Raw genomic sequence first — 27,669 nt, forward strand, 5'->3', positions numbered from 1 at the left:
TGATGACCCCAGCAGTATCAAGTATCAGCACACTTTGTTGAAGGAATCATAGTGCTAATTCAGTTCATTTTCTAGCAATTATAACTCTCAGAATAGTGTTAGTAGAGAATTCAGTAAAATAACTCCATTCAACATCAATTATGGAGATGGCCATTACCTGGCATTTGGGAAAAACAAATATTGATTGCCATTTATTAATGCAAGCTTCGATGTTGTCCAGATCTAGTTGCATATAGATACAAGCTGCTTTAATATCTGAGGTGTTGAAAATGATACTTCCCAACATGCAGTCACCAGTGAACATCACCAATTCTGAACTTATTGGTCTGTCTTACCTTAGGAATAGAACATATACATGAATAGTTATTATGGTACCTTGGATATAGTCTCTAAGGTACGATTCTGAGATTCTATCTTCTCCCAATTTTTGCAAGAACTATCCACACACACACCCCACCCAACCTTCCCCTCTGTCACATCCCACTGACTACAATTTTGCTAGTGATATTAACACCATACTCTGTCAGGTCCTGACTGATGTCAAGAACATTCACTTACACATCACTTCCAGGGATCCAAGCCCAGCTCCCAGATGTTTATAAGGAACGCTTTACAGGATCCATAGGGCTGTTTTCACCATTGTTGTTTCAAGTGCTTAGGTCGATCCAGTTTTATGTTTTAATGGTTTTCTACAACTGTGTGGCTTGTCAGGTCATTTTAAAGCTAGTTTCAAGTCAACAATATTGCTGTAGATCTGCAGTCCAATGTAAGTCAGACCAGGTAAGAACAGCAGATTTCCATAAGACCATAAGACATAGGAGTGGAAGTAAGGCCATTCTGCCCATCGAGCCCACTCCGCCATTCAATCATGGCTGATGGGCATTTCAACTCCATTTACCCGCATTCTCGCCGTAGCCCTTAATTCCTTGTGACATCAAGAATTTATCAATCTCTGCCTTGAAGACATTTAGCGTCCGGGCCTCCACTGCACCCTGCGGCAATGAATTCCACAGGCCCACCTCTCTCTGGCTGAAGAAATGTCTCGGCATTTCTGTTCTGAATTTACCCCCTCTAATTCTAAGGCTGTGTCCACAGGTCCTAGTCTCCTCACCTAACTGAAACAATTTCCTAGCGTCCACCCTTTCCAAGCCATGTATTATCTTGTAAGTTTCTATTAGATTTCCCCTTAATCTTCTAAACTCCAATTAATACAATCCCAGGATCCTCAGCCGTTCCTCGTATGTTAGACCTACCATTCCAGGGATCATCTATGTGAATCTCTGCTGGACACGTTCCAGTGCCAGTATGTCCTTCCTGAGGTGTGGGGACCAAAACTGGACACAGTACTCCAAATGGGGCCTAACCAGACCTTTATAAAGTCTAAGTAGCACAACGGTGCTTTTATATTCCAACTCTCTTGAGATAAGTGACAACATTGCATTTGCTTTCTTAATCACAGACTCAACCTGCATGTTTACCTTTAGAGAATCCTCGACTAGCACTCCTAGATCCCTTTGTACTTTGGCTTTATGAATTTTCTCGCTGTTTATAAAGTAGTCCATGCTTGTATTCTTTTTTCCAAAGTGCAAGACCTCGCATTTGCTCACATTGAATTCCATCAGCCATTTCCTGGACCACTCTCCCAAACTGTCTAGATCCTTCTGCAGCCTTCCCACTTCCTCAGAACTACCTGCCTGTCCATCTAACTTTGTATCATCAGCAAACTTTGCTAGAATGCCCCCAGTCCCTTCATCCAGATCATTAATATATAATGTGAACAGCTGCTGCCCCAACACTGAACCCTGCGGGACACCGCTTGTCACCGGCTGCCATTCTGAAAAAGAACCTTTTATCTCAACTCTCTGCCTTCTGTCAGACAGCCAATCCTCAATCCATACCAGTAGCTCACCTCGAACACCATGGGCCCTCGCCTTACTCAGCAGCCTCCCGTGTGGCACCTTATCAAAGGCCTTTTGGAAGTCTAGATAGACCACATCCACTGGGTTTCCCTGGTCTAACCTACTTGTCACCTCTTCAAAGAATTCCAACAGGTTTGTCAGGCACGACCTCCCCTTACTAAATCCATGTTGACTTGTTCTAATCCGACCCTGCTCTTCCAAGAATTTAGAAACCTCATCCTTAATGATGGATTCTAGAATTTTACCAACAACCGACATTAGGCTAATTGGCCTATAATTTTCCATCTTTTGTCTTTACTCCCCTAAAGAACATTAGTAAACCCTATGAGTGTTTATGAGAATCAACAGTGGTTACATGGTCACCATTAAGCCAAGCTTTTCATCTGTTATGATGGGATTTGAACACATATCCCCAGAACATAAGCCTGAACTTCTAGATTACTATTCCAATGGCATTACCACTACACCACTTGCAAGCCCTATTTCTCTTCTGCTTATTCAACTTCCTCATTTGACCCTTAAATGATTTGAAATTCAGCTGGCCCTGGCAACAGTAAACTCTTCCATGTTTTGGATATACAGAGAAACCTGGATTATCTGAAGTCCATGGGCAGGGAGTATTTTGCTCGGTTAATTGAATGCCGGATAACGTAGTTTGACCATGCATTGGGACATTGCGATGTTGTTTGGATAATCTGAAATTCGGATAATCGAATACTGGATAATCAAGGTTGCTCTGTAATCGTTCAGATCCTACCATTTAGAATGCATTTTGGTGAAACAATCAAAGGCAGGACTTATATAATTAAAAATGGGTCCTTAGTCGTGTTATATAACAGAGCGAATACATTTCCTTACTCAGCAGTCATAGATTTGCATTGATATTTTTTGCCAATTATTCTTCAGAATACATAATATAAGTAAGTAAGCATGGAGTCATTCGAGGATAGATTTTTATTAATGCACCTAATAAAGAACCAAGTTAAATGGAGATGCATGAATGGAATTTAGTTGAATTTCACTCCCACTGGAATTTACCTTTTGCTTAAACAGGAGCCTGTTGTTACCCTTTAATCATTTTCCCCAACTCTTAAATGTTTAATGATGAAGAAATAACACAACCATTAGTAAAAGTTACTGTCTTTGTTGAGTATTATGCAGATACCAATTATTAAAACTGAATAAATTAATTGCTCAGTTTAACTTTATGAAAACTAAGCTAAGTGATTTAGGCAATTATCCACTTGTAGCATTAAACTGATAGAATATGAACCAGTTATGGAGTTATAGGGTCATACAACATAGAAACAAAATCTTTGGTCCACGCCAACTGTAATCCCAAACTAAACTAGTCCCACCTGCCTGCGCTTGGCCCATTTTTCTGGAATATTTCTTATTCATGGACTTAACTAAAGTTCTTTTAAACATTACACCACCAACCTTGGTGTCATCCACAAACTTACTAATCATTTATCCAAATGGGAAACAACAGTTAGTTCAATAAGTCTTTAAGTTATTCACTGTAAACACAGAAGATCATCACAAGTAAATAAATTAGCAATGCAAATTCATACGCTGAAGAAACAGTTTATTTAGCTTCACAACATATTTGCATTGACATTAATTGATCTAAAGAACAGATATCTACATGTAACAAGGTGTTGTGTATATATTTGATTTCTAATGTGAAGTACAAAGTTGAGGCATCATTCTATAATCTACAATATACAGAAAATTTTGGGCACATTGCTGATGGTGTAAAGTAACTTGTTGAGGATTGGCATTATATTTAAAGATTTTCAACCAACTAACAATTCATTTTTATAAATCATTAAGATATTTACAGTGCCACAATTACAAAAGCACAAAATAGAAGATTTTCTTACTGACGTTTCATGGACTGAAGAATGTTAAACTGCAAAAACAATTGACTTTTATTTTGCTGAGGAAATAATGTAAAATATGTTTTATCTGTGGTATATTCATTCCATTTTACTTTCATAATTGTTTTGCATGAAATGCAGAACCAGAATAGGAAAGTTTACAATTGCAAGCTCCCATTCTTCAGTTCATAGACTTAATGCAGAGCATTGACTGTAAATTCAATTTTATTTTAAATTCCCATTTGTGATTACAATGAGCAGTTTTCGACTGAACGTGTGATGATCAATTTGTATCATTAAATAATCTATTTGTTCATTTGAATTCTTTGAGGTTTCATTCAGAATAATGAGTGAAATACAAAATGGACTGCATGAGGGACAGATTACTGTAGAGAAAAGTTAGAAAAAATTATGATTCCAAATGCAAAGATGTGCTTGTTTCTCAAGCTCCTCAGTCTAGATTAAGAACTTGCATGTGTTCCTCAAGTTTGATTTAAAAATTGAATCAAAGGAGATCACCTCTGGAGAAAATTTATAATTTTAATGATCCAAAGTAAAATATTAATAACAACATTGATGTTTAAATTGAAACATTAAAGCTACAGATTAAAAATATTCTGTGAACTTTAAATTTATTCTGTCAGTGAAACTAGCTTTGTTCTGATTCGGAGATGCCGGTGTTGGACTGGGGTGTACAAAGTTAAAAATCACTCAACGCCAGGTTATAGTCCAACAGGTTTAATTGGAAGCACACTAGCTTTCGGAGCGACGCTCCTTCATCAGGACAATCACCTGAGGAAGGAGCGTTGCTCTGAAAGCTAGTGTGCTTCCAATTAAACCAGTTGGACTATAACCTGGTGCTGTGTGATTTTTAGTTTTGTTCTGATTAACACATTTGGGCTATTAATAAAAATTATTTAATCACAGAACAAAATAAATTCCAACAGAAGTCAAAAGCATTTTGTTTAATCATAGAATCCCTACAGTGTAGAAGCAGGCCATTCGGCCCAACCTGTCCATGCTGACTCTCCAAAGAGCATCCCACCAGACTCACCCTGCTACCCTATCTCTGTAATCCTGCATTTCCCATGGCCAATTTTCCTAAAGTACATATCTCTGGACACTATGGGTAATTTAGCATAGCCAATCAATCTAAACTGCACATCTTTGGACTGTGAGGAAACCCACACAGATACTGGGAGAATGTGCAAACTCCACACAGATAGTCACCTGAGACTGGAATTGAATCCAGGTCCCTAGTGCTGTGAAGTAGCCCTGAGGCATTGTACGGTCAATCTCAATTAAAGATTATTTCTCATAGCAGGTGCAGATCAACCATATAGACACAGGGCGAAAACTGTGATACAATCCCAATGATACTACAGAGGATAAACTCATTATGGCCACAAAGAAGATAAAAATCAACTCAAGAAATAAACTGGCACAAGGTGAATCTCATTTCTCTACATATTTCCCATTCACTCTTCTAAACTCATCATTCATAGATTCAGAAATGTCACAGAAATACACAATTAAGCATAAAATCAGGAGAGGGTTAAATATTAAATATGACTTCACAAAATGTCAGTTAAAGTTTTAGAGGAAATATTTTCTAAACAAACAACTATCATTTTCTTTTCCCAAAAGTTTGTACATTCATATTCCTTTCACCCATCCACCATTCCTAACATTTCCCTCTGTCAAATTAATTATTTTATTATTCAAGCAAATTAGGCACTGGAGTCTAGTGCCTGAAATGAAAATGGCGTTGTGATATTGCAATCTAACTGATTAATGAATGGTTCAAAATATGGTAGGCAAAAGTTTCAGTTTAAAATATCATGTGAAGTTCATAATGGTTGGAGGAAATAGTAGACTTTGACTTCAATTCTCTATTATTCATAACTTGTTAAAATATCTATACAGACTCTGTTTAGATGCATGAAAAATAACCGCCAATTTCATTCTCTCAATCATCAGTAGCATAAATCTGATGGAGCAGCATGCACAAATACAAAGATATGTCAGTCTGACAAAATAACAGCCACAAGGAAAAACTTGTTTTGCAGAATTGTAGCTTTGGTAACTTGTGAATCTCCAGAACAATTGTACATTCACAGACTAATGAAATATTGACTACAATATTTCTAACTGATGTGACTAATTGACAATGGCATAGCTACCAGATTTAAAACAGTTGGCAATCTTCCTGTATGATGCCGTACACCACAATATCCAGCAAAAGGTAATTTTTCTATTTTACCATTAAACTAAGACCTTACAGCAATGGAGTTCTATTGTGGGTACATTTTTAGCATAGGTATTAAAATATTTTTTTAGCAGACATATAACTCCCATAAAATTGATGAAATTGTACACTAACTAGTACATTAAACATTTTCACATTAACATCCCATAGTTTCATTTCAGGGTCTTTTTAAACCAACTTATTTAGAAAATTGAAAATTAAATAAATGATTTTACATACACAATCAGCCGACAAACATTAAGTGCACAACCTGCAATTACTAATCTAAACTGAGCTGATAACTGTATTCTGTCCCCACCTTTGGAAGTGCTTCAGTTTATTGCTTACATTAACTTGACCAGAATTAATCATAGGCGACTGTTGACTTTCTCTGTAATACTGACAAGTAAAGTCATACAATTGGGAAAAATACACTGAAACGTAATAAACAATTGGCTCACACCATTAGATGAAAATCTTTCAGTGATGTACCAAACCCATTGGAACATTTATTAAAACACATAATACTTGTAACTGTAATCTAGGCAGGTTTGCCATTTCTTGACTTTCTAATACTCTTCCAAAGTTTCAGGAATCAGAATATTGTCCCAACAACAGTATTCAACAACGTAGATTTATTTAAGGTAATTTTCAATGCACAATTATTCTTACCCTTGAACAAGTAATTTAATTAATTTAACTATAAATTTTAACTGTTCAATTTTAAATAATACTCAAGAGGTTTATTAAAGAACTGAAACATTCCTCCTCAGATACTGCCTTATCTGAGGAGTCTCTCCAAAACTTTCTGTTATTATTTACACTTTCTTTATTACAAAGTATTTGCCAAATATCCTTTTCATCATAGAGGCCAAATAGTCAAAACATTCTATATTACCTTTTGTTGGCATGCGATCTATGAAAGATGTGAGAGTGCACTTTAATACAATTTACATAATTTCATTTCTCAAGTATTTTGTCAAGTGCATGTCCTGTCTCAAAAATGTGATATTTCCCATTCACTCACAAAATGCTATAGCTTCTTACCTAAATCCATTTATATCTGAATACATAACCTTGTGACAAAATATGTGGTATTTCAATTTGTTTTTATGGTTGCTATGAGTACTATTGTTCAAAATCTATACCTGCCCAAAGGTTGGGTTCTTTTTCACTTAGGCCTCAATTTTGGTACAAAACATTTTTGAATCCATTTTTAAAAGAAAAACGTTTTATTTATAGTGTTTGTTAAAAGCTAAAAATGGAATACATTTTCAGCTTTATTTTCCAATGTCTTCATCAAGTACTCCCAGCTCATATACAGAATAGTAAGGTGCTGAGTAAAGTGCCTCTGCTCCTGCCCAAATTCACTGAAGTAATTTACTTCACCATCTGTCCTAATTCCAGGTGTGCAATCCCAGTTTTCAAAGAAGCAATGCATGTTTTTGTTTGAGTCTGAAGTATGGTGCTGGAAAAGCACAGCAGGTCAGGCAGCATCCGGGGAGCAGGAGAATCGATGGATCAAGCATAAACCCTTCATCAGGAATCTGCCTGACTTGCTGTGCTTTTCCACCACCACACCCCTGACGCTAATCTCCAGCATCTGCAGTCCTCACTTTCTCCACGTTTTCGTCTGAGTTACGTTGTCAAATTTAGTCAAAAGAACTGAGAGGATATTACTGCTGTTTCAAGAAAGACCAAATGGGCAAGGGCTCTCTATTCTGGCAATAAAGGACTGCGAGGTGGCCTGATAAAGATCTTTAAAATGAGGAATGGGTTGAGAGCATTGACAAAGAAAGTCTCTCTTTGTTGGGGAGGGTCCAAATTTAGATAAATGAGTGAATAAGAAACAAGAATAAAATACGTTGAAAGTGTGAGTTTAAGGAGCATCAGAGGAGTTCATGGCAACGATGAAAGCTTGTCACTGACCTGTTGGGACTGAATGATCTGTAAGATTCTCTGTAATTTACACAAATAAGAAATCTGATGTGTGATTCCCATGCATCATTTATTAGTTTTGCCCTGCTACTTGTTTTAATGGCCTTGTTCTAACATCCACCTTGTGGAGTTTTCATTGAAGCAAATACAGTACATTAAAATACATTTGGCAGCAAGCTCCCATTTTCAGTTAAAATGTCTTGTGGAATAAGACTCAGGGTGTCAAGTATAGTACGGCTCTCACTGATGCTTCTCATGCAGCCTTCCACTCTGCACATCATTAATGACACAACAAACTCTTGGTTGGCCTTCTTGTGGAATCTTGCAGCCTGAGGTAGTGAAGTGCTCACCATGACTGGGACCTTGAGCATTCACAATACTGATGTCATGTTTAAAGCCCATTTGCACACCATTTCAAATGAGGCAAGCCAGGAACTACTCCACATGTTGTGATGTTTAGTCTTTATCACTAAGGACATGACCCTGAAAGGAACATTCACTTCCAGCTTCACTTCAGGGGCATGGAGATGTTGGTGAATGGAGTAGTGGAGAAAGGGACCTTTAAAGCAAACTCTATCATTCTGACTGCCAGCAGCCACCACTATCCTGGGCCTACATTGAGTCCTTGGTTAAAAGGAGAACCCAGCAATGCAGGAAGAAGATTAATGATCTTCAGCAATCCCCAATGATAGCATCACCTGATGTTCACAGGGCCACTCCTCTAACTCTACCATTGCATACACCTCTCACCATGGCTCATGGACAACAACTGTCCGTCTTGCATGCAGCACATCCACTCTCCATGGTTCTCATCACCTCATCCTCCCAAACTACTAAACCCTTCCTGCATTTTGTGATTCTTATTCTCCCAGTTGGCACACCTCACTACCTCCTACTCTAACTCCTCTTCCATCACATTCAATCCCATCTTTGTATGCTTGCAGGAAAAATTGCCCTTTGTCTCCCTCACCCTCCACAGTATTCCAACAGACTGAAATCCTCTTTCTTTTGATCTGCAGGACTGATCATGATCTGGACTCTGACAGAACCTTGTACCTGACTGACTGTGAACAATCCTCTGATTTAGAATTGGATGAGCCACTTGACTAACTGTGGCAGTGTCCTCTGACCTGCTGTTGTCCCCCTAAACACCCACAAAAGCTGTTCCCCTCTGGCCTTCAACTATGACCCACTTGCTTGAAGCACACAAACTGCATTCGCTGTATCAGCTGCTTATACATGCTTCGGGTGTGGTGTTAACATTAATCCAGTGCCTGTAAAATGACATGGCCATCTGCTTGACTTTGGATCTCCCCACTGTCCCAAGCTGCCTACCTCTCCCTCAGCACTAAGAAAGCCATGTGAAGAAGACAAAGGCTATGGGCCTCCAAGGAACAGCAAAGTGATTAAGCGCTAAGATAGCAAGCTAGCAGCTGTAAGATGTCAAAAGGTGCATGAGGTGTGAGTGTTCCTGCACACAAAGCAACCTGGAAGAAGCACGCAAGTCATCAATGTCCCTGAGTTCCAAAGTAAAGTGTTGAAGGGCTGAAGTGCTGTGTGTGGAAGCCAGCCTGATGATGTAGTGTAGTGAGGCTGCTGCCATCTTGTGTTGATACAGGATGGAGGACAATGGTGACCATGGATCATGCAGGTGAAGACAGAGTTGACTGATGGCTCAGACATAACAAGTAGTGAGCTGCAGCTATCCAGCTCCTCACTCTAATTTATGAGTCAGGAATTTTCACTGTCTAGATTCTTAGGTAAGAAGAGAATCAGAAGTGACGTAGAAATAAGTTGAGTTGGGCTAATCACGAGATGCAAATACATAGAAATAAGATAGTTGCCGTGCAACAGCAATATTCTGAAGTTGCCCCTTCATGCTTGAGGGGAAGATCAGGAAATGTTTTCTTGATGTTGAAATTTTGATTTTTTTCCATTGTCTTCATATTTTCCCAACTTACTCACCATTGACCATGCCACAGCAAAAAAAAGAGATACTTCTGCTCATTCACCTTCATCCTAACCACACATAAAATTACATATTTACTTCAAATTGATCTCATTTTTCAGCTATACTTGTTCTTTACATTTACTATCTCCAGCTGTAGCTGCTGAAAGACTGTGTGGGCAGTTGACCTGCATCCTTTGGAGAACTATAAGAGGATTTGGCGCAAGAGTAAAAAATAAATTTTTTTAAGTTAAAAAATATTTTTCAAGTTAATATTTCTACTTCTATATAATGCTTTGCATTTGACAAGTAGAAAAATTATTTATCTTGCCTGTTTTTCTGATGAACATGTTTAGCTTGAAATATACATTCAGAACAGAAAGAGGTGAAATTTGTGAGGAACTGTGGAAAGTACATGTTTAAAAATACATATTTTAGTAAAACTGTCCCATTCCATTCTCAAAACAACAACGTCCCTTTTGCCCAGTAATCAGTTGATTTTTTTTAAAAAAGATATTACCCAATTAAGGTCGAAACTGGTGTCAATAACAATTTGGAGTTAAAATGAATGAATAACAGAATAACAAAAATAACTGCATGTTAGAAGTAAAGAAACCAGTGAAAAATGACAAACCAGGTCAACACAAGGATCTGTCCTTCAAAGATTTATATTAACAATTTTTTTCAATTTCTTGAAAAATAATTTTGAAATCAATCTATTAGAACTGCATAACTGTAGATGCTTTTCATGTGATCCAAAAATAACTTCTCCAGCTGCAGTTATATTTTGTGTTATTTTTCTCACAAAAAAAACTTAAACAGGGGAAGTTTTCAACTCTGAGGCGATTAGACTCCTGTTTTTAATTGAGGATGTCTGCAGACAAAAAGGCTAAGTTCAAGTCGGATGCTGCTTTTAAATCCTATCCAACTTTACGTTCTAGGGTGGTCTCCTGGTGGGCTCCAGTTAAAACTGAGTCCTGGGATCTAACGTTGTTTTTGTGAGGAAAGTTTGATTGTTGTTCTGGTGAGCAACTAAGGAGTAAACTGGGCAATCCAAGATTCTGGCGGTGAACGACAACTGCTGCTGGCCCTGTGTTAGAAACTTTGTGACAAATTTGGATCATTGGGAAACATGAAGTTCAGGAACTGATACTTTTGTCTAGTGACTTTTTTTGTGAAGGCATGTGGCTTTGTGGAGAGGATGAACAGAAACCGCCGTGTGTAGTTGGTTTAGATGCAATGTTTTTGCTGATGAGTAGAATTGTACTGAAATAAACCGACTGGGGTAGTTTGATCTGAAGGTGCAATTGGCTTTTCGGGCGCTAATCATCTCTTAAATTTGGCTGCTTTGAAATTTCCGCCCCAGCAATTGGCATTTCATCGAATTTTGGGCCATTATGTTATTTGAAAGCAGCCCAAATATTGCAGAAATTCCAGTCACTGGGGACACAAATTGAATTTGAAACTGTGCAATAGTTCTTGTTCGCTTCCGAGCAAATTGGAAATACAACGCATCCAAGCGGAAACTCGAGGCAAGCTATCACCGAAGGATCATTTGTGGTACATAGTTCGAATCTCCAATCCCAGATATCTTATATTTAAAAAAATAGAAATCTCCCTAAATGAAGAAGACCAGTTACCCACAGGGCATTTCTGAACCAGACCGTGTGTTTACTGTTAATATCTGGAGACAGTAATCTTCTTCCTGCATTTGTGTGTGTTCTGTATTTCCCCAGGTCAGTTACATCCCTGCACTGTAAAACGGGTCTTTACTGTTTAGTGGACAAGAATAATTAAAATGGAACAAAATTTTAATGGTAGTTTGGAGTGAATGTGTAAGGGTTTTTAATTCCAAATGAGGCATTTTTCCCCAGGCATTTCGATGACAAAAATACAATTTACCAAGCTTTAATTCAGATGAGCCTCTCCACTTGCAACGGCTGCAGCATATTCCACATCTCCACTCGCGATCCCTCCTTCTCCTGCCTACTAGGGCTGTACGCGCCGTGGCTCGCTCTTCTGTTCAGGGTCACGACAGTGGCAGTCAGGATTAGGAAGAAAATGAGCAACAACGCCACGGTAACCAACACAGCATACAGCACAAGCTCGGAGCGCCAGGCTTCCCCATCCTGCTGACAAGAGTCAAGACGGTTAAAACAGTTCACGGATAATCCGTGCAGGGTTACCTCTGAAGCTGCCGTGGTTTAAGCAAAACACACCCACGCACACTTTTGTAGCATTTCTCCTCCCGCTAACTTGTTAAGTCGAGTAGGGAATACTGTTGATTTCTACTCCTTCCGCCATGAAACCTTAAGTCTTGTGTGCATGACAGAGCCTGTGCATATCAGATAAGGCGCTCTTCTGGTGGTAGTTTTAGGGTATTGTTCATTTCCATCCGAGATCCCGTCTGCTCCTGGCTGCTGGGACTGTAGTTGCCTTCAGTCTGACGTTTCTCCCGCACTTTTAAAATGAGAAAAGTCAGAATGACAGCTAGAACTATGACCCCGCCAATGACACATGGGGCCACAATGGCTGCTATGTTAACTTTGTTAGGTGGTGGAGTTGTCTGTAAAAATAATTCACATTTTTGTTATTAGAAAGCTTCATTCAAGTGGGGCATATCTAATCTAATCAGCGCGAATGAGTTAAAAGTTGGCCCAATTTGATTAACTAGTGTGTTTCTGTTTTTTACAGTATTGAGAACGAATTAAGACCACAATCAGATCACATATGATCCCATTGGATGGCAGAGCAGGCTCATAGGGGCCAAACGACCGAGCTCTGCTCTTAATTCGCATGTTTGTATGCAGGAATTGTGAACAGGAATGCACAGCCTTCAAAAGGGGAATGGGATAAGTACTCAAATGTTAGTACAGATTTACGGGGGAAGATCAAGGGAGTGGCGCTAATTGATCAGATCTGTCAAAGAACCAGCACAGGTACAATGGACAATATACCCCCTTTATGTGCCATTTGATTGTAGGACTAGGCTATTTCCATCACCCTCAATTCCGTGTGTGCACTTTCAACCTCACCTATAGAATCTGTTACTTTATCCCCAGAACTACTGGACGATTGGAAACTTGTACATTTACATTGCACTAGCTGCACTTGCCCCCTTGTATGTCTGACCCACATTCTCACGGTTGTGTAGTACTGATCACACAATGGGCCAATCCTAAATTCAAGCCTTATGCAATATTTTGGTCATAATCAAATTTTTACAAATATGCATAACCTCCTTGTGGCTTAAAATTTAAAACAATAATCTTTAAGCCTCAATTTCTATTCCATTCCAGCTGTTTTCTTACTGAAGTGAGCAGTGAAATGGTATTCTAATGTGGTCTTCCCCTTAATTTCCATTTTCAGAATAACATCTACTGCAAACAATGCAATATGACCACTCCACTGAGGTTGGGACGTCTCCACTAACCCGTGAAAAATTACAGAAACAGACCGTTTGGTCCAACCAATCCATGCTGACCATAATCCCAAACTAAACTAGTTCCACCTACCTGCATTTGGCCCACATCCCTCCAAATATTACTTATTCATGTACTTATCCAAATGTCTTTTAAAAATTGCGACTGTACCCACATCCACCACTTCCATGGGAAGTTCATTCCATACATGAACTACTATCTGTGGAAAAAGAAATTGCCCTCCATGGCTTTTTTAAAATCCTTCTCCACTCACTTTAAAAATATGCCTCCTAGTCTTGAAATCCCCCCACCCAAGGGAAAAGATATCCGCTATTCATCTTATCTATACCCCTCATTATTTTTATAAACCTTCATAATGTCACCCCTCAATCTCCTACACTCCAGTGAAAGAAGTCCCAGCCTATCCAATATCTCCTTATAACCCAAACACAGGCAAGGCCAGGACAAGCTCAAGGGGCACTGAGATAAGAATTTGAGCTCTGGTCACCAGCAAGGCAGTCAACTTTGTTATTACCAGAACATCTGACACTCTTCCATCTTAAATGTTTACAATTATGTTTCTGTAGTTTCATTTCCTTATTTATATGCATCAGACCCTGCTTCCATGGTTATGTAACACTGATCATACAATGGCCGAGTTCTAGATTAAAGCCTAATGTAATGTTTCATGCATAATGAATTGCCACTTTCTGTAACTAGTTCAATACTTGTTATGAAAACCATGGCCTTCTATATCAAAAACATTTCCACAACAAAAGCACGAAAGCTTTCAAAACTGCAGTCAGATTCTCTCAAGTGGCACTTCTACATGGATGCATTACCAGGATAATGCATATAATTGCACTAATGTGTCTTCATCTTAATTGAAAAGGATTCTTAATAGCTATAGTGTTGATCATGGTATTAATCTAACAGTATCCTGTCAGCAATAATTGGAAGATCAATTGCGATTTCAAAGATAAACGTATTTGGTTTATGGAAACAGTTTTTTTTAAATTCAATCCTTTGTGAGTTGTACCTTAAAAGCTGAGTGAGATGAAACCATAGTCTATATTAACATTAGGTCAAGTTAAATCTATCAACTTACAGATGGTGTGCTACCAGCATTCGTTGATTGTGTAGAATCTGTTACATTCTTTGCTGTAAAGGAACCAACACTAACATGAAGATGGCACCAAATGTTGCAAGTACGCAACTTGCTACAAATCTATCAATTACTCATTAGAATTTAGCAACTATTCTGTTGACATTGCTACAGCTTGTGTACATTGATAAAGTTACTGAAGATAGGTCACATCTCACACCACAATCAACCAACCAATTTATTTTCATTGCAGTCTTTTTTTTTAAATCAAGGTGATGTATTGCCCAATTAATAATTTAAAATGCCCCCGACTCCATGACCAGTTGCTAACTTCTTTAGTAAACATTGTTAATGTTGCAAATATTTGCAATGGAAATGTGAAAACCAAAGAACTCTCTTTAGTGGTATATTGTCATAGAGCTGGGGATATTCTCATAGAGAAACAGGACTTGCCAAATCTTTATCAATATTATCAGGCTGGCTCGGGACTGGAGTGATTGGGGGTGATGGTGGATGGGGAAGTGTTGGGAGGAGAGTTAGCTCAGGCTGAGGAGATGACTGGGGTGGGTTTGGCTGTGTTGCTCAGTTAGGTGACCACTTGGTTAGACCATCCAGGAGAAGAATGCAGCAAGTGGCATGTAACTGGCTCAAGTGACTTTTGTGAAAGACCCCCGAAAGCTGAATTCCTGCCCATTCAAAGCTTACTTCCGTAGGAGGTTCTTTGTGTGCATGGGAGATTGATAGGTTTGGGCCCTTGTTTTTCATGCTGGTTTGGCACTAGTGATAGGACAATGCCAGTCACCGTGAAAGTTATAGAATGTGAAAAAACCTACAATTGGTGTGATATCTGTTCACCCCACTAAAATAATCTGAACTGACTATAGTTATTTAGTGAGGGCACAAACAGAAATGACCCATAATAGGGGTATAACCTCTCTTGGAGGGCAGTGGTAATGTCCCCCCTAAACCTCTCTGGGCTACAAAGTGTGGGTAGAGGTCCCACCAGCTACAGAGGTGGGTCATGGCATATTGGAACAGGGCCTTTTTTTTGGGCAAGGGGGCTCTTGTGTGGTGTCAGTAACCCAGACTAGGAGGCCTGGGTTTGCGTCCCACCTTCTCTAAACGTACCTGTAAGCACTCTCAGACAGTACAGGCTGAGATGATGCAGCAATGACTAAGTCTAAATGCTGCAAAATTACCAACAGTGAGAAGCAAATCAAGATTCTTCTAATACAAAATGACAAAATGCTTAAACTTTGGTCTAAATCGGATCAGTACCAAGGTCTAATCTAACAAAGCCAGTTCAACAGAAACCAGGCACCACCTTCATAAACCCATCAAGGTATATAATTTTCCCAACCAAACAACTGGCGATCCTGTATAGATTGAGAGTATGCAATGCAATAACATAAACACAACACACACTGGTCTGAAGGTCTGGGTTCACCTTTCACCACCAGAAATATTTCTCAACAGGTCGATTCAAAACACCTACAGGTGGCACAGTGGCTCGGTGGTTAGCACTGTGCCTTACAGAGCTAGGGACCTGGGTTTGATTCCAGCCTTGGGTGACCATCTGTGTGGAGTTTGCACATTTTTCCTGTGTCTGCGTAGGTTTCATCTGGATGCTCTGGTTTCCTCCCAAAGTGCAAAGGTGTGCAGTTTAGGTGAATTGGCCATGCTAAATTATGCGCAGTATCCAGGGCTGTGCAGGTTATGTGGATGAGCCATTGGAAACGCAGGGCTACAGGAATAGGGTAGAGCAGTGGGTCTAGCTGGGAGGGACTTGATGGGCCGAATTGCTTGCATCATACTGTAATGATTCTATGGTTACTTAGCTTATTTACTACTGTACATGACTCATCTGGCTTATCCTTACCAACAGAAAGAAAAGAAAATCTGAACACCATTTTCTCAATGGCAAAGTTATACCCTAGGGTAGAACTGATACTGAAACACAGGTAATAATTTCATACTCATGAAATGATTCCCATGGGATATTCAGTTGCATTATTTAGACCAAGGAAGGAGCTTTCTTAGTTTGGTTGTGTTAGCATTTATCATGGAAAGATGAATCGGTTAGTTGATTGTGGTGTGTGATGTGACCTATCTCCAGTAACTTTGTCAATTTAGTGTATCTGCATTTTATCCTAAAGTGCAGTATCATATCAGTCAGGATGTTATGTGATTAATTAAAAACTACTTCCTTATTATGTTATGCAACTGCCAGAATGGGTGAAAATAAATATCGAATTGCAAGACAAGAAGGAAAAACAAATTATCTGATCATTCAGCTTGGGTCTAATTAAGTGCCTCAAAGATTATTTTTAGCTGCTGCTTTTTTAGGAGTTGAAATATTGTTTGCCTGTGGACAACTGTGTAAAGAGCTGAGATCTACCTATAAATAGCAAAAATAGTTCAGAAGTGGATTCAGTGCAGTGCAACAATGTAGCTATTTTTCCCTTCAATAAAAATATGCTTAAACGATAAAGTTTGAGTAATACAAGCCTTTCTTTGTGCCCAGGCCTATACTCAAACAGAATGAGTGTGGGAAATTGTAGCTGTAGAGTTGAATTCTTGAGGCCCCCAGATGCCACCGTCAGCTGGCATGTCAGTTTCCCCGACATTATTTCCACGGCCAGAATTTTGTTTTGCTGAGGCAGGGTCAGGGCTGAGAGTACCAGCTGCTCCCATATTCTGGATTAGTGGTGCTGGAAGAGCACAGCAGTTCAGGCAGCATCCAAGGAGCAGCGAAATTGACATTTCGGGCAAAAGCCCTTCGTCAGGAATATAGGCAGTGAGCCTGAAGCGTGGAGAGATAAGCTAGAGGAGGGTGGGGGTGGGGAGAAAGTAGCATAGAGTACAATGGGTGAGTGGGGGAGGGGATGATGGTGATAGGTCAGGGAGGAGAGGGTGGAGTGGATAGGTGGAAAAGGAGATAGGCAGGTAGGACAAGTCATGGGGACAGTGCTGAACTGGAAGTTTGGAACTGGGGTGAGGTGGGGGAAGGGGAAATGAGGAAACCGTTGAAGTCCACATTAACGCCCTGGGGTTGAAGTGTTCCGAGGCGGAAGATGAGGCGTTCTTCCTCCAGGCATCTGGTGGTGAGGAAGCGGCGGTGAAGGAGGCCCAAGACCTCCATGTCCTCGGCAGAGTGGGAGGGGGAGTTGAAATGTTGGGCCACGGGGTGGTGTGGTTGATTGGTATGGGTGTCCCGGAGATGTTCCCTAAAGCGCTCTGCTAGGAGGCGCCCAGTCTGCCCAATGTAAAGGAGACCACATCGGGAGCAACGGATACAATAAATGATATTAGTGGATGTGCAAGTAAATCTTTGATGGATGTGGAAGACTCCTTTAGGGCTTTAGATAGAGGTGAGGGAGGAGGTGTGGGCGCAGTTTTTACAGTTCCTGCGGTGGTAGGGGAAAGTGCCAGGATGGGAGGGTGGGTTGTAGCGGTCGTGGACCTGACCAGGTAGTCACGGAGGGAACGGTCTTTGCGGATCCCAGGCTCAATGCCTTGACAAACAGGACTAAAGGAAGCTTGGTGCAAACTCTGTTTCTCCTTTGCGGGAGCAGTGCAATGGCCTGTAGGCAGGCACCCAGAGGCAAGGCCCCATGTGGTTGATTCTCCAAACTGGCCTAGTGATCTTCCCCACTTGCCCGAGTGTGGCTTCAGCCAATAGGCAGTCTTGTTGGAGGGAAATACACTCACCAGCACCCCCCACCCCACCCCCACCCAACCCCTCCCTCAAATCGTGGTGGCCTATCTGCTCACTTGGTTTATGATTTAAAGTTTGCAAGAACGATGGGAGGAGGGCACCTTCATGTTGAAGAACCCTCAGTGCCACTTGTCCTGCAATGCAAACTGATGCTTATCTCAAACTGGAAGGCTTTCAGTTGGCCATCCAGCTTGTAGCAGCCACCCGTCAGCTTTAATTGGATGGGGAATCTTTCCACCTGCCCAACTACGTTGGTGCCCATCTGAAAATATACCCTGAGTGACTGTTCACCCCATCCTACTCCTGCCTCTTGAAGGAACATTCAGCTCCTATTGACTATGGGAATGTCTGTTAGACTCAGAAGACTCTGAAAATTAAATGCTCCCTCAAAATTTTGAGGTCTGCAAGTTCTTTTTTTTGTAAATAACGTATCTTTCGGCTGCAGGTTACAAAATACCTTTTAAAAATTTGTTAAATTGACACCGACGTTTGAAGAAAGAAATGGTGGAAACTTTGTTTCTTGAAATGTTGCTACGTTTGTTTAACCAGAAAGGAATTTTGATTTTCTTTTTCCTTTGCCTGTTAAGAATTGTCCACATTTGGTTTAGTGAATGTTACACAATGTTAAAAGAATAAATGATAAATTTCTAAGAAGGTCTCAGTTAATCCCCTTACTGACCATTCCTCTTTGTTTGGCTTTCTTTGCTGAGCTGCTCATGTTTTCAATCTCTGTTATAGATCACACAAAAGCTTGTTTCATGCATTTTTGCTGTACTTGTAATGATTATATCTTTCCCATGAGGAACCGAATCTCCCTTACGTCTATGTAAGATCAGTACAGTAACTCAGATCCTTATCTTTCTCTTCCCTGAAAGTTTGAATGGATACATGGAAGTGCCTACAAATAGTTGTTATTTTCTGTTGAAAATGTTTTAGAAACTGGTAGCATATTTTTAAAAATCCTTATCTCTAGTGGGCTATGTTGCAATAAACCAACTACTACTGGTGTGCAAATCTTCTTACAATACTCTCGCATGATTTAATTTGTTTTAATTCCTGGGCTAATCAGGTAGCACTTTCACTACAGTATTATTCTAATTGGTGTTGACGCATTACACTAGGCATTTTTAAAATATAGTTATCATTTATTATGTTAAAATAAGACATATATAAGATTGTGGTGAAGTCAAGATGTGCAAAATATTTATAGCGTGTGTTAAGTTACTAAAGAGGAGCAAAAGGCCATTGCAAGCACAACATAAAGGCAGTTATTATGAAACCTATTATAGTCCTGCATATAGGAATGGCAGGCAGTATAGTTAAATTTGTGAAGTTTTTGAAATGCATGGTTTAACTATTCATGGTGTGGAAGAGTACATGAGAAGAACATGTATAGTTTGAGGTAAAATGCTGAGCTCAATGGCTGGCTTGTTACAGAGTGCAGTATGGGATAAACTAATTGGAATAAGGTGTTATATGTCAAGCGAAGTGATATTTATGGGAAAAGCTGTCTATTTAACAAGCATGACTAGTAATTTTGAAGAACCTAGTCCTTTTTCGGATCTATCATAAGGAAAGTTCGACAACAAGATTTACAAGGATGTTGCCAGGGTTGGAGGACCTGAGCTACAGGGAGAGGCTGAACAGGCTGGGGCTTTTTTCCCTGGAGCGTCGGAGGCTGAGGGGTGACTTTATAGAGGTTTACAAAATTATGAGGGGCATGGATAGGATAAATAGACAAAGTCTTTTCCCTGGGATTGGGGAGTCCAGAACTAGACTGCATAGATTTAGGGTGAGAGGGGAAAGATATAAAAGAGACCTAAGAGGCAACTTTTTCACACAGAGAGTGGTACGTGCATGGAATGAGCTGCCAGAGGATGTGGTGGAGGCTGGTACAATTGCAAAGTTTAAGAGGCATTTGGATGGGTATATGAATAGGAAGGGTTTGGAGGGATATGGGCCGGCTGCTGGCAGGTGGGACTAGAGTGGGTTGGGATATCTGGTCGGCATGGACGGGTTGGACCGAAGGGTCTGTTTTCATGCTGTACATCTCTATGACTCTATAACTCTATAACAGCTGGGGAGGACAAAACCTCCCGATGGGAAAAGAAACCAGCTCAAAGCTGATAGGAACCAATATGTTAAGAAGGAAGATGAAGGTTTGGAAGGTGAATTTAAAGAGCAAAGTACAATATTTAAGACAGGGATCTTGAGTGTAATATTTTTAGAAATAATGCTGAAGTGGAAAGGTCATATGCATGAATTTGTATGTTAAAAAGTGATATCAAATTGAGGGTTTCTGGCACTGGAGATTTTTAGGGTGGGAAAAAGCTGTTCTGAGGAGAATTGGACTGGTATTATGTCCTCACAGCAGGAGTACATTGGCAATTGTTGGAGTCCTGGTGGTTTACAGACCAAACAAAAGAGTCACCATGAATAAAAAGTACAGAAGTCAGATGTGAAACAGGACAACTGCATAAGGACATAAGGAAATTTTAAGAAATTTACTACAAAGCAAAGCAAGGAATTGCTAGGCCACATAGGGGTAAGTCTGTAAAAATATAAACTGCTGCAAAGAGACAGAAAAGACAACTTGACAGGAGGGAGTGGCTTTTTTAATGTGAAAGAAGACATGATGTTCGCGGAGATCAGAAAATCTAGATTGGCTTCACAATAAAGTAAGATATTGTGGAATAATCCAAATGACATATAAATGAATATATTAACTCATACTAGAATTCCTTTTATGAATGAGAGGGAATAGATTGTGAATATAATATTCAGATTTTAGACTGTTAAAGGTCAAAAATAATTGTTGATGATTTGAATTCAATCAGAAATCTATAATGGGTGAAAATATATTTTGAAGCAAATTCTGTTCAGCTACAAATTTCAGAACAAATGGAACCCGCAATGGCTGAAGATTAAACTGAATTTGAGCCTGTTACCACCTCAGCAAAAGTGATCACAGCATCATTGAGTTAGGATGGCAACAGAGAAAGGCAAGAGTGCATCCAAGGGTCTCAGGTTCAAGGAGTGTGTTTTGAAGGTTGGAGACAGAAGTATGACCACATAAATAGAGAAAAGCAGAGGATCAATACTTTCAAGATGCATGGGAGTTTGCAAAGTAGTCATACCTGGGAAAGTGAAGCAAGGTAACTTAAGTATAACTCTACAAAATTAATTACAGTGCAGAGATGGGAAAGTGTGATGATAAACAAAGACATGATAAATCAGTTAGCAAATACTGCAAATCTAATAATGCAGCAGAAGATGGGAAATGAATGGACAATTGGTTTAATTACTGCTGTTAGATGGGAGCAGGAAAAAATCATCAGTCTCAGAATAACACTGCAGGAAGATTCCACTGTGAACTGTATGGCTTTTTTAAGAAAAGATATCTGTGGTATGCAAAGGTTCTTTTTATGAGAATTAATTGGACCAAATATCCGTCCTGAGCATGTTTGCTCCCATATTTGTGTTTTTTGATACACTTAGTGGCTCCATATCATAACTGGAATCCACCGCAAAGGGTAAGTTCTAATGACTCATATTCTATAAACAATCAATAATGTAAATCATTGCCCTGCAGACATCTGCATGAAACCATTAATTTCAGAATTTGAATTGGCCTCATTGATTGTTTCACAAGTAGTTACAAACAATGCGTTGACTCTCAAAATTCAATTAATTCTGAATTAATTAATTTCTTAACCATATTATTTTGCCTGCGATAGGGTTAAAGATAAGGTTAGACTAATACTATTGCAGACAGGTTTAATATAGCATCAATCATCCTTCAGTAGGTTTAAGACCCAGTGCCATTTTAGTTCTTACGTGTCATGCAACAGTCAGGTTTTTAAATCTTAGGACGGCAAGAAATGATTTGAGCTACTTGGAAGGAAAACAAGGTAATTCACAGATTTGACATTTTCAAATGTATTCAAATCACATTTTTCCCCACAGAAATTGCCACTTACAATTATCTAGCCTCACACATTTATCCCAGTTTTACTATAATTTTTATGTTTTTTCCTGAAACAGCATTGGCATTTATAATATGAAGTAATGACATTTTTTTGCTTCAGTACTTAACTGAACTTTATTGTTTGGTACAAATATATCCTCAGAAAATTATCGTAATTTAGTTATGCTAAAATAATGAAAAATAACACTGGCTTTTCTCTCTCTATTCAAAAATATGACCACTTAAAAAACACTTATATTTTCCTTTGTACTTGCATTTCTTCAATTTTAGGCTCCTTTTAGTCATTGATATAACCACAAACAACAACAGGAAAACCATCACCTCAGTCTAATTGCTAAATGTCAGTCATAAAAACTTTTCTTGTTCCAAACCTTGCATTGATGCTCCATTACACACTTAGGTTTGACAAGACTTTACATTTTCTTATCCAAAACTAGCAAAACATTGTATCTGGGCTAATTTTATCCAGCACAGCCTGAAAATGTTCAATTCCACCTCTATTCTTTTCCAACAGTTTGAACAAAAAGCATATTTACCTTGTGTGAGCAAAGATCCTCCTTTTAGTAAAAGTATTGTAATTGATAGCCAGCCTAAATTGAGATGCAGTCGTTCTTCCATTCTAACAGTGCATTGCTGTACAACTTGAAATTCAAAACTTTGTGATATTCCTCAAGCGATTAGTCCTGGAAACCTAGCTTTAAATTAAAATTTCTCTGTACTACGTTAAAAATACCTGTGCTTTGGTTTGATGCAAAAAACTGCTTCACCCTGAGAACTCCATGATACGAGGTATCTCTGTTCCAACTAACTAATCCTTAATGCTTTGTTGATACTCAAACTAGTAAAATGTGAGCTTAATTGTAAACATATCCCTTTTCTCTGCAGTTAACTGCTTTAATGTATTACTGCTAGTTTCTGTTTATAGCTTTCAAAAACTAGCAATTCCTATACGGCACTGTACGATACCTGGTCAGGTGTCAGGTTACAACCACACCTGAACCCTGCAGCTAATACCTTAACCTGTGGTGTAATCTCTTCTTAGGTCCCCATTGCTGTCTTTGGATTGCCTGAAAAGTAATATTAATTTTTAAATTTCAAAATTTGAATCTGAGGGGTGTTTTCCTCTCCAGAATAGGAGTGTTGTTTATATTAAAAATCCTCTCCACATGTGTTACGATGACTGTCACAGTGACAATAATTGGTCTGAACAAAAGTTCATCGTTCTTCTTCAATGGATATTTTGAGCCATGGGCAGATACCCTAGGATGTCTTAAGCAGCTCTGTAATTCTTTAAAGACCTGACTAACTATTCAAATTGTATTGGAAAAACATACCTCAACTCTGTACCTGCAGCTCAAAGGAGAGGCAATGTTTAATTAATAAAATGGATCAAATGTTTAATATTCCTGCTGTTTTCACCAACTATGTCTAGATACATTAGAGAAACCCAAAATGTTCTTAGCTTTCATTTGTACGACTACCACTGTAGTTGATTCACAATGTACACAAAATTTAGTCTTGGCATGAATGGAAATGAGATGTGAAGCTGCTTCAACTGTGTGTGTCACTGCTGAGTCAGTATTCATTGCCCATCCCTAGTTGTCTGTCAGAAGCTCATGATAACTCACCTGCTTTAACCTGCTGCAGTAAATGGTGCACCCAGAATACTGTTGAGAAAATATTTCTGAGATTTTGATCAAATAGAAATAAAGGGATATTTCCAATCAGAGTGTGGTGTGGTTTGGAGGGTAACTTGTAGCTGATGGGACTTGCCACTCAAGTACTGTCCTTGTCTTTGCCGATGACAGGGGTCAGCAGTTTGGAGGGGTCTCACAAAGGAACAGTGGTGAGTTGCTGCAATGTCTCAGGTAGTGATACACACTATTGTCAGTATCTGCTGGCGATGGAGAGAGTGAATGCTGAAGGTGGTTGCTCGGCTATCGATCAAGCGGTCTGTTTTATCTAGCACATTGTAGAATCATTAAATCCCATCGTGTGGAAAGAGACCATTTGATTCATGGAGTCCACACCAACCCTCCGAAGAGCATTCCACCCAAACCTACTGCCAACCCTATTCCCATGACTCACATTTCCCATGGTCAATCCACCTAACCCGCACATCTTTGGACTGTGGGAAGTTGTCAAGCTTCTTCTTATGTGTTGTTAGAGTTGCACTCAGTCAGGTATATGCAGAAATTTTGTGGTTGTCACTGGCTGGGCCAACATTTATTAGCTAGGCTTTTTTGCCCAGAGCACAGTTAACTCTCAACCTGGAGTCACACTTAGATCAGACTGGGTAAGGATGGCAGTTACCTTCCTTAAAGGCCATTTGTGAACCAGATGATACTTTCCTGATAATCAACAAGGGTTTTCAGATTAATCCATTTTTAAAAAATCATTTAATCCAAATTCCACCATCTGTCATGGCAAGATTCGAATCTGCATCTCCACAACATGAGATGGGTCTCTGGATTAAGAATCGAGCAAGACTACCAATAGGGGATTATCAGGCCTTTATTTATCATTGCCTCTTCCTCTAAATATCGCATTACACTCCTGACTTTGCCTTCTGGGTGGCAAACAGACCCAGGGGAGTAAGGAGGTGAGTAAGCCACCACAGAATGCCCAGTCCCTGACCAATTCTTGATGCCTGAGTATTTATATGGCTAATCCAGTTCAGTTTCTGGTCAGTTGTAATATCCAGGAGGTTGATAACTTTCACCAAGGCAAATACAGCCCTGAGGCCATACATATTGAGGACAATAGTCTGAAGTTTTACCTGGTAGATGAGCATAAGGGCAAATGTTACTTTGGAAAAAAAGGTTTGGCTGATCAAGGATTTGAAGTTGAACAAGCAGCCGAAGAGAACAGTCATCATAGAGTTGCAGATAGATGCGAAAAGCCAAAGCTAAGGTTAACTGTGAAGATCACAATGTGCACCAGTTATTACTATTCACTGACAAGTTAGAAATAGCACACCCTTTGACTGTAATATATAGAACATACTACACTAAATTGAGTTAGACAGCACAGTAGGAAGTTCTTCCATCCAATATGCCTATGTCAGCTGGTTATAAAAAACAATCCATTAATCTCAGTTGCCTGTTTATACACATTTAGGATGGGCTAGAGCATGAAATTAATTCAGAAAATGGGTCTATTCCAAAATAATTTCAAATGAAAATTTCTGGCACCTTGGAAGCACTATGACCCAAAATGAAGGAAATCATGTGAACTGATTTGAAATCTGCCTGGCAACAAGCTTGGGTGACTTGGTTGCTAAAGGAGAAAGGTGGGCCCAAGTTGTTTTACTGGGAAGGAAGTGTGAGATATTCACACAATAAGCAGTGACCAGAGCAAATGTACTGACAGTTTATAGACAGTTCGTCTACAATTTCCAGGGAGGTGTTATAAATGTCAGATTTTGTAAACGATACACTTTAAACTGTCTATGCAATTCCAGAACAGAATGGAGCTGATGGTTTTGGGAATAGTTAATCAGTGTGTCTACCTGGATAGAAGGTTCCTGTGATTCATTTTGAGATGGGCTTTGAGAGAAAAAGTGTCCAGAGAAGCTATTATAAGAATTGACTGCAGTTTCTTTCCAAAAAATCAAGAAGAAATAGAAAGAGACCAGAGTGATAGAGACAGCAAGTCTTAATTGTTCACCATGCAGCATGCAGATAGGAGTTCATATTTGGATGGAAAAAGAAACGAAGTATCAGAGTCTATAAGTTAAGTTGGGAAGATTTGGTTAGCTATGGTGACAGGGAGACACCTCTAATTCATACCTCCCCATTCAAAGAGTGGAAGTATACAGCTGGAAAAGGAGAAAAGGGCTAAGGAGGCTTTGGATTGGCTCCTGGATATCCACCTGACTTGGTAGCATCAGGAAATGCTGAAGGAACTGAATACCATTAAGGCAACGGGCCCTGATGACATTCTAGCAACAGAACTGAAGACTTCTGCTCCAGAACTTGCCATACCCTAGCCAAGTTGTTCTGGTACAACTCCAACAGTGGCTTCTACTTGACAATGTGGAAAATTGCCCCACTTGGATAGGGTAAAGCAGGTTCTAGAGCAGGACTCTTCAGTTCTGTTATTAGAATGTTGGATTGTATATGAAGCATCTGATGGAGATGCCTGATACCCAACCTTGTGTGTGACCTTGCAATGCTAACTCATGCTCTTAGGAGCATGAACTATTGAGTAGCCAGTAGTTCATACCCTGGTGAATGCATTCATCCATTTGTGGCACTGGAGCAAAGTACTGATGCTGCAGCATCACTGAGACACAGTGCCTTTTAAATAGGGCACAGGGGTCAGAACTTGCTGTGCATAAAATTTGGAGTTTGCTTACATATGTAATGAACTGAGAAGAACCTAATCATGAGAAAAGACATGACCCAATACCAAGTGGAAGTTTGTCCTAATTTTAGGTCAGACTCCATATCCAGGATCAAAAATACAAGATTCTGCCCCTAATCTCCGAAATGATGACCATTAAAATATTGTTGACTGTTGTTTAAAAAGTAAAACATCTAGTGTCCTTTAAGGGAAGGAAATCTGCTGTCTTCACCTGATCCTCACCCCAACAGCAATTGGGCAAGAAATCTTCCCTTGCTAGTGATGCTGCAATTCCATAAAGCAATGAATTTCGCAACAAAAACTTAATGATAATTATATTGAGGTAGGATAAAAGAACTTACTCAGGTCTTCCCACCTTTTAAGTTTATATTGAATAATCCAGTTTAAACTACAGAACGTAACAACATTTAATTGTTAAAGCTAATATCTATTCTTAGCCTGAAAGCTTGTTAATATGAAAATTGACTTCTCCTTTGTTAAATTTAGCCTCCTCGCTGATCCATTTGCAACAGATTACTGGACTAACATAGTGCCAGGGAAAAGTTCAGCTCAGTAGAACCGATCTTGCTCTAGTGTGAGAACATCTCTCAATCTTGTTGGCGAATAAAGGAAGGACGGAATTTTGGAAGTGTGAGAAAAACATGTACTGACACTTGACCAATACAACCACAATAAGTACAATACTCAGTGCATGAACTGTACAGTAGAAGCACAAGTTCAATTTTTCTTCTTGTAAACATCCTTGCAGCAATTTTGAACTACCCTCTGTATTTTACTGAAAGCACTTGTGTGTAAGTAACTACAACAAAGGCACAAGGTAATCCATGTCTATCTGCTAATATTACTGCTTCTTACAAGTGTATGACTGCATGTTATTAGATGAGATCTATTGAGATTGCTTAATGGTATATGTAAGGAGCCACTTTTGAAGTGGTTAACCCAGATCACTGCAAAGCTAACCACCAAACTTATTTTCAACCAGTTACAAGTTTTCACAAGACTCCCTGATATGGTATAATAGCTGCTCCCTCACAACTGCATTCACCTGAATCAAAATTTGGTTGTGGTCACAGACTGTGTAGATATTAATAAGTTGCATCCCTTTGTGCAGCATGCCATGAGATACCATTCA

At 39.4% G+C, this 27,669-nt stretch overlaps 1 protein-coding gene across 4 annotated transcripts in view; it reads right to left on the bottom strand.

Annotated features, from left to right (window-relative positions):
- Positions 1-4,637: 4,637 nt before the first annotated feature.
- The window catches only part of crb1 (crumbs cell polarity complex component 1), a 124,684-nt gene continuing 101,652 nt past the window's right edge, over positions 4,638-27,669 (bottom strand). For 2 of the 4 annotated variants that reach the window (XM_072573893.1, XM_072573889.1), the window contains one exon: positions 11,905-12,502. In XM_072573893.1, the coding sequence (XP_072429994.1) occupies positions 12,281-12,502 (222 nt within the window). In that variant the 3' untranslated portion in view covers positions 11,905-12,280. Of the gene's footprint in view, positions 12,503-14,466; positions 14,520-27,669 lie in introns of all 4 variants that reach the window. The other 2 variants (XM_072573892.1, XM_072573891.1) reach the window with 2 other exon arrangements.

This window comes from Chiloscyllium punctatum, chromosome 7 (assembly GCF_047496795.1).
Source record: "Chiloscyllium punctatum isolate Juve2018m chromosome 7, sChiPun1.3, whole genome shotgun sequence".
NCBI lineage: Eukaryota > Metazoa > Chordata > Chondrichthyes > Orectolobiformes > Hemiscylliidae > Chiloscyllium > Chiloscyllium punctatum.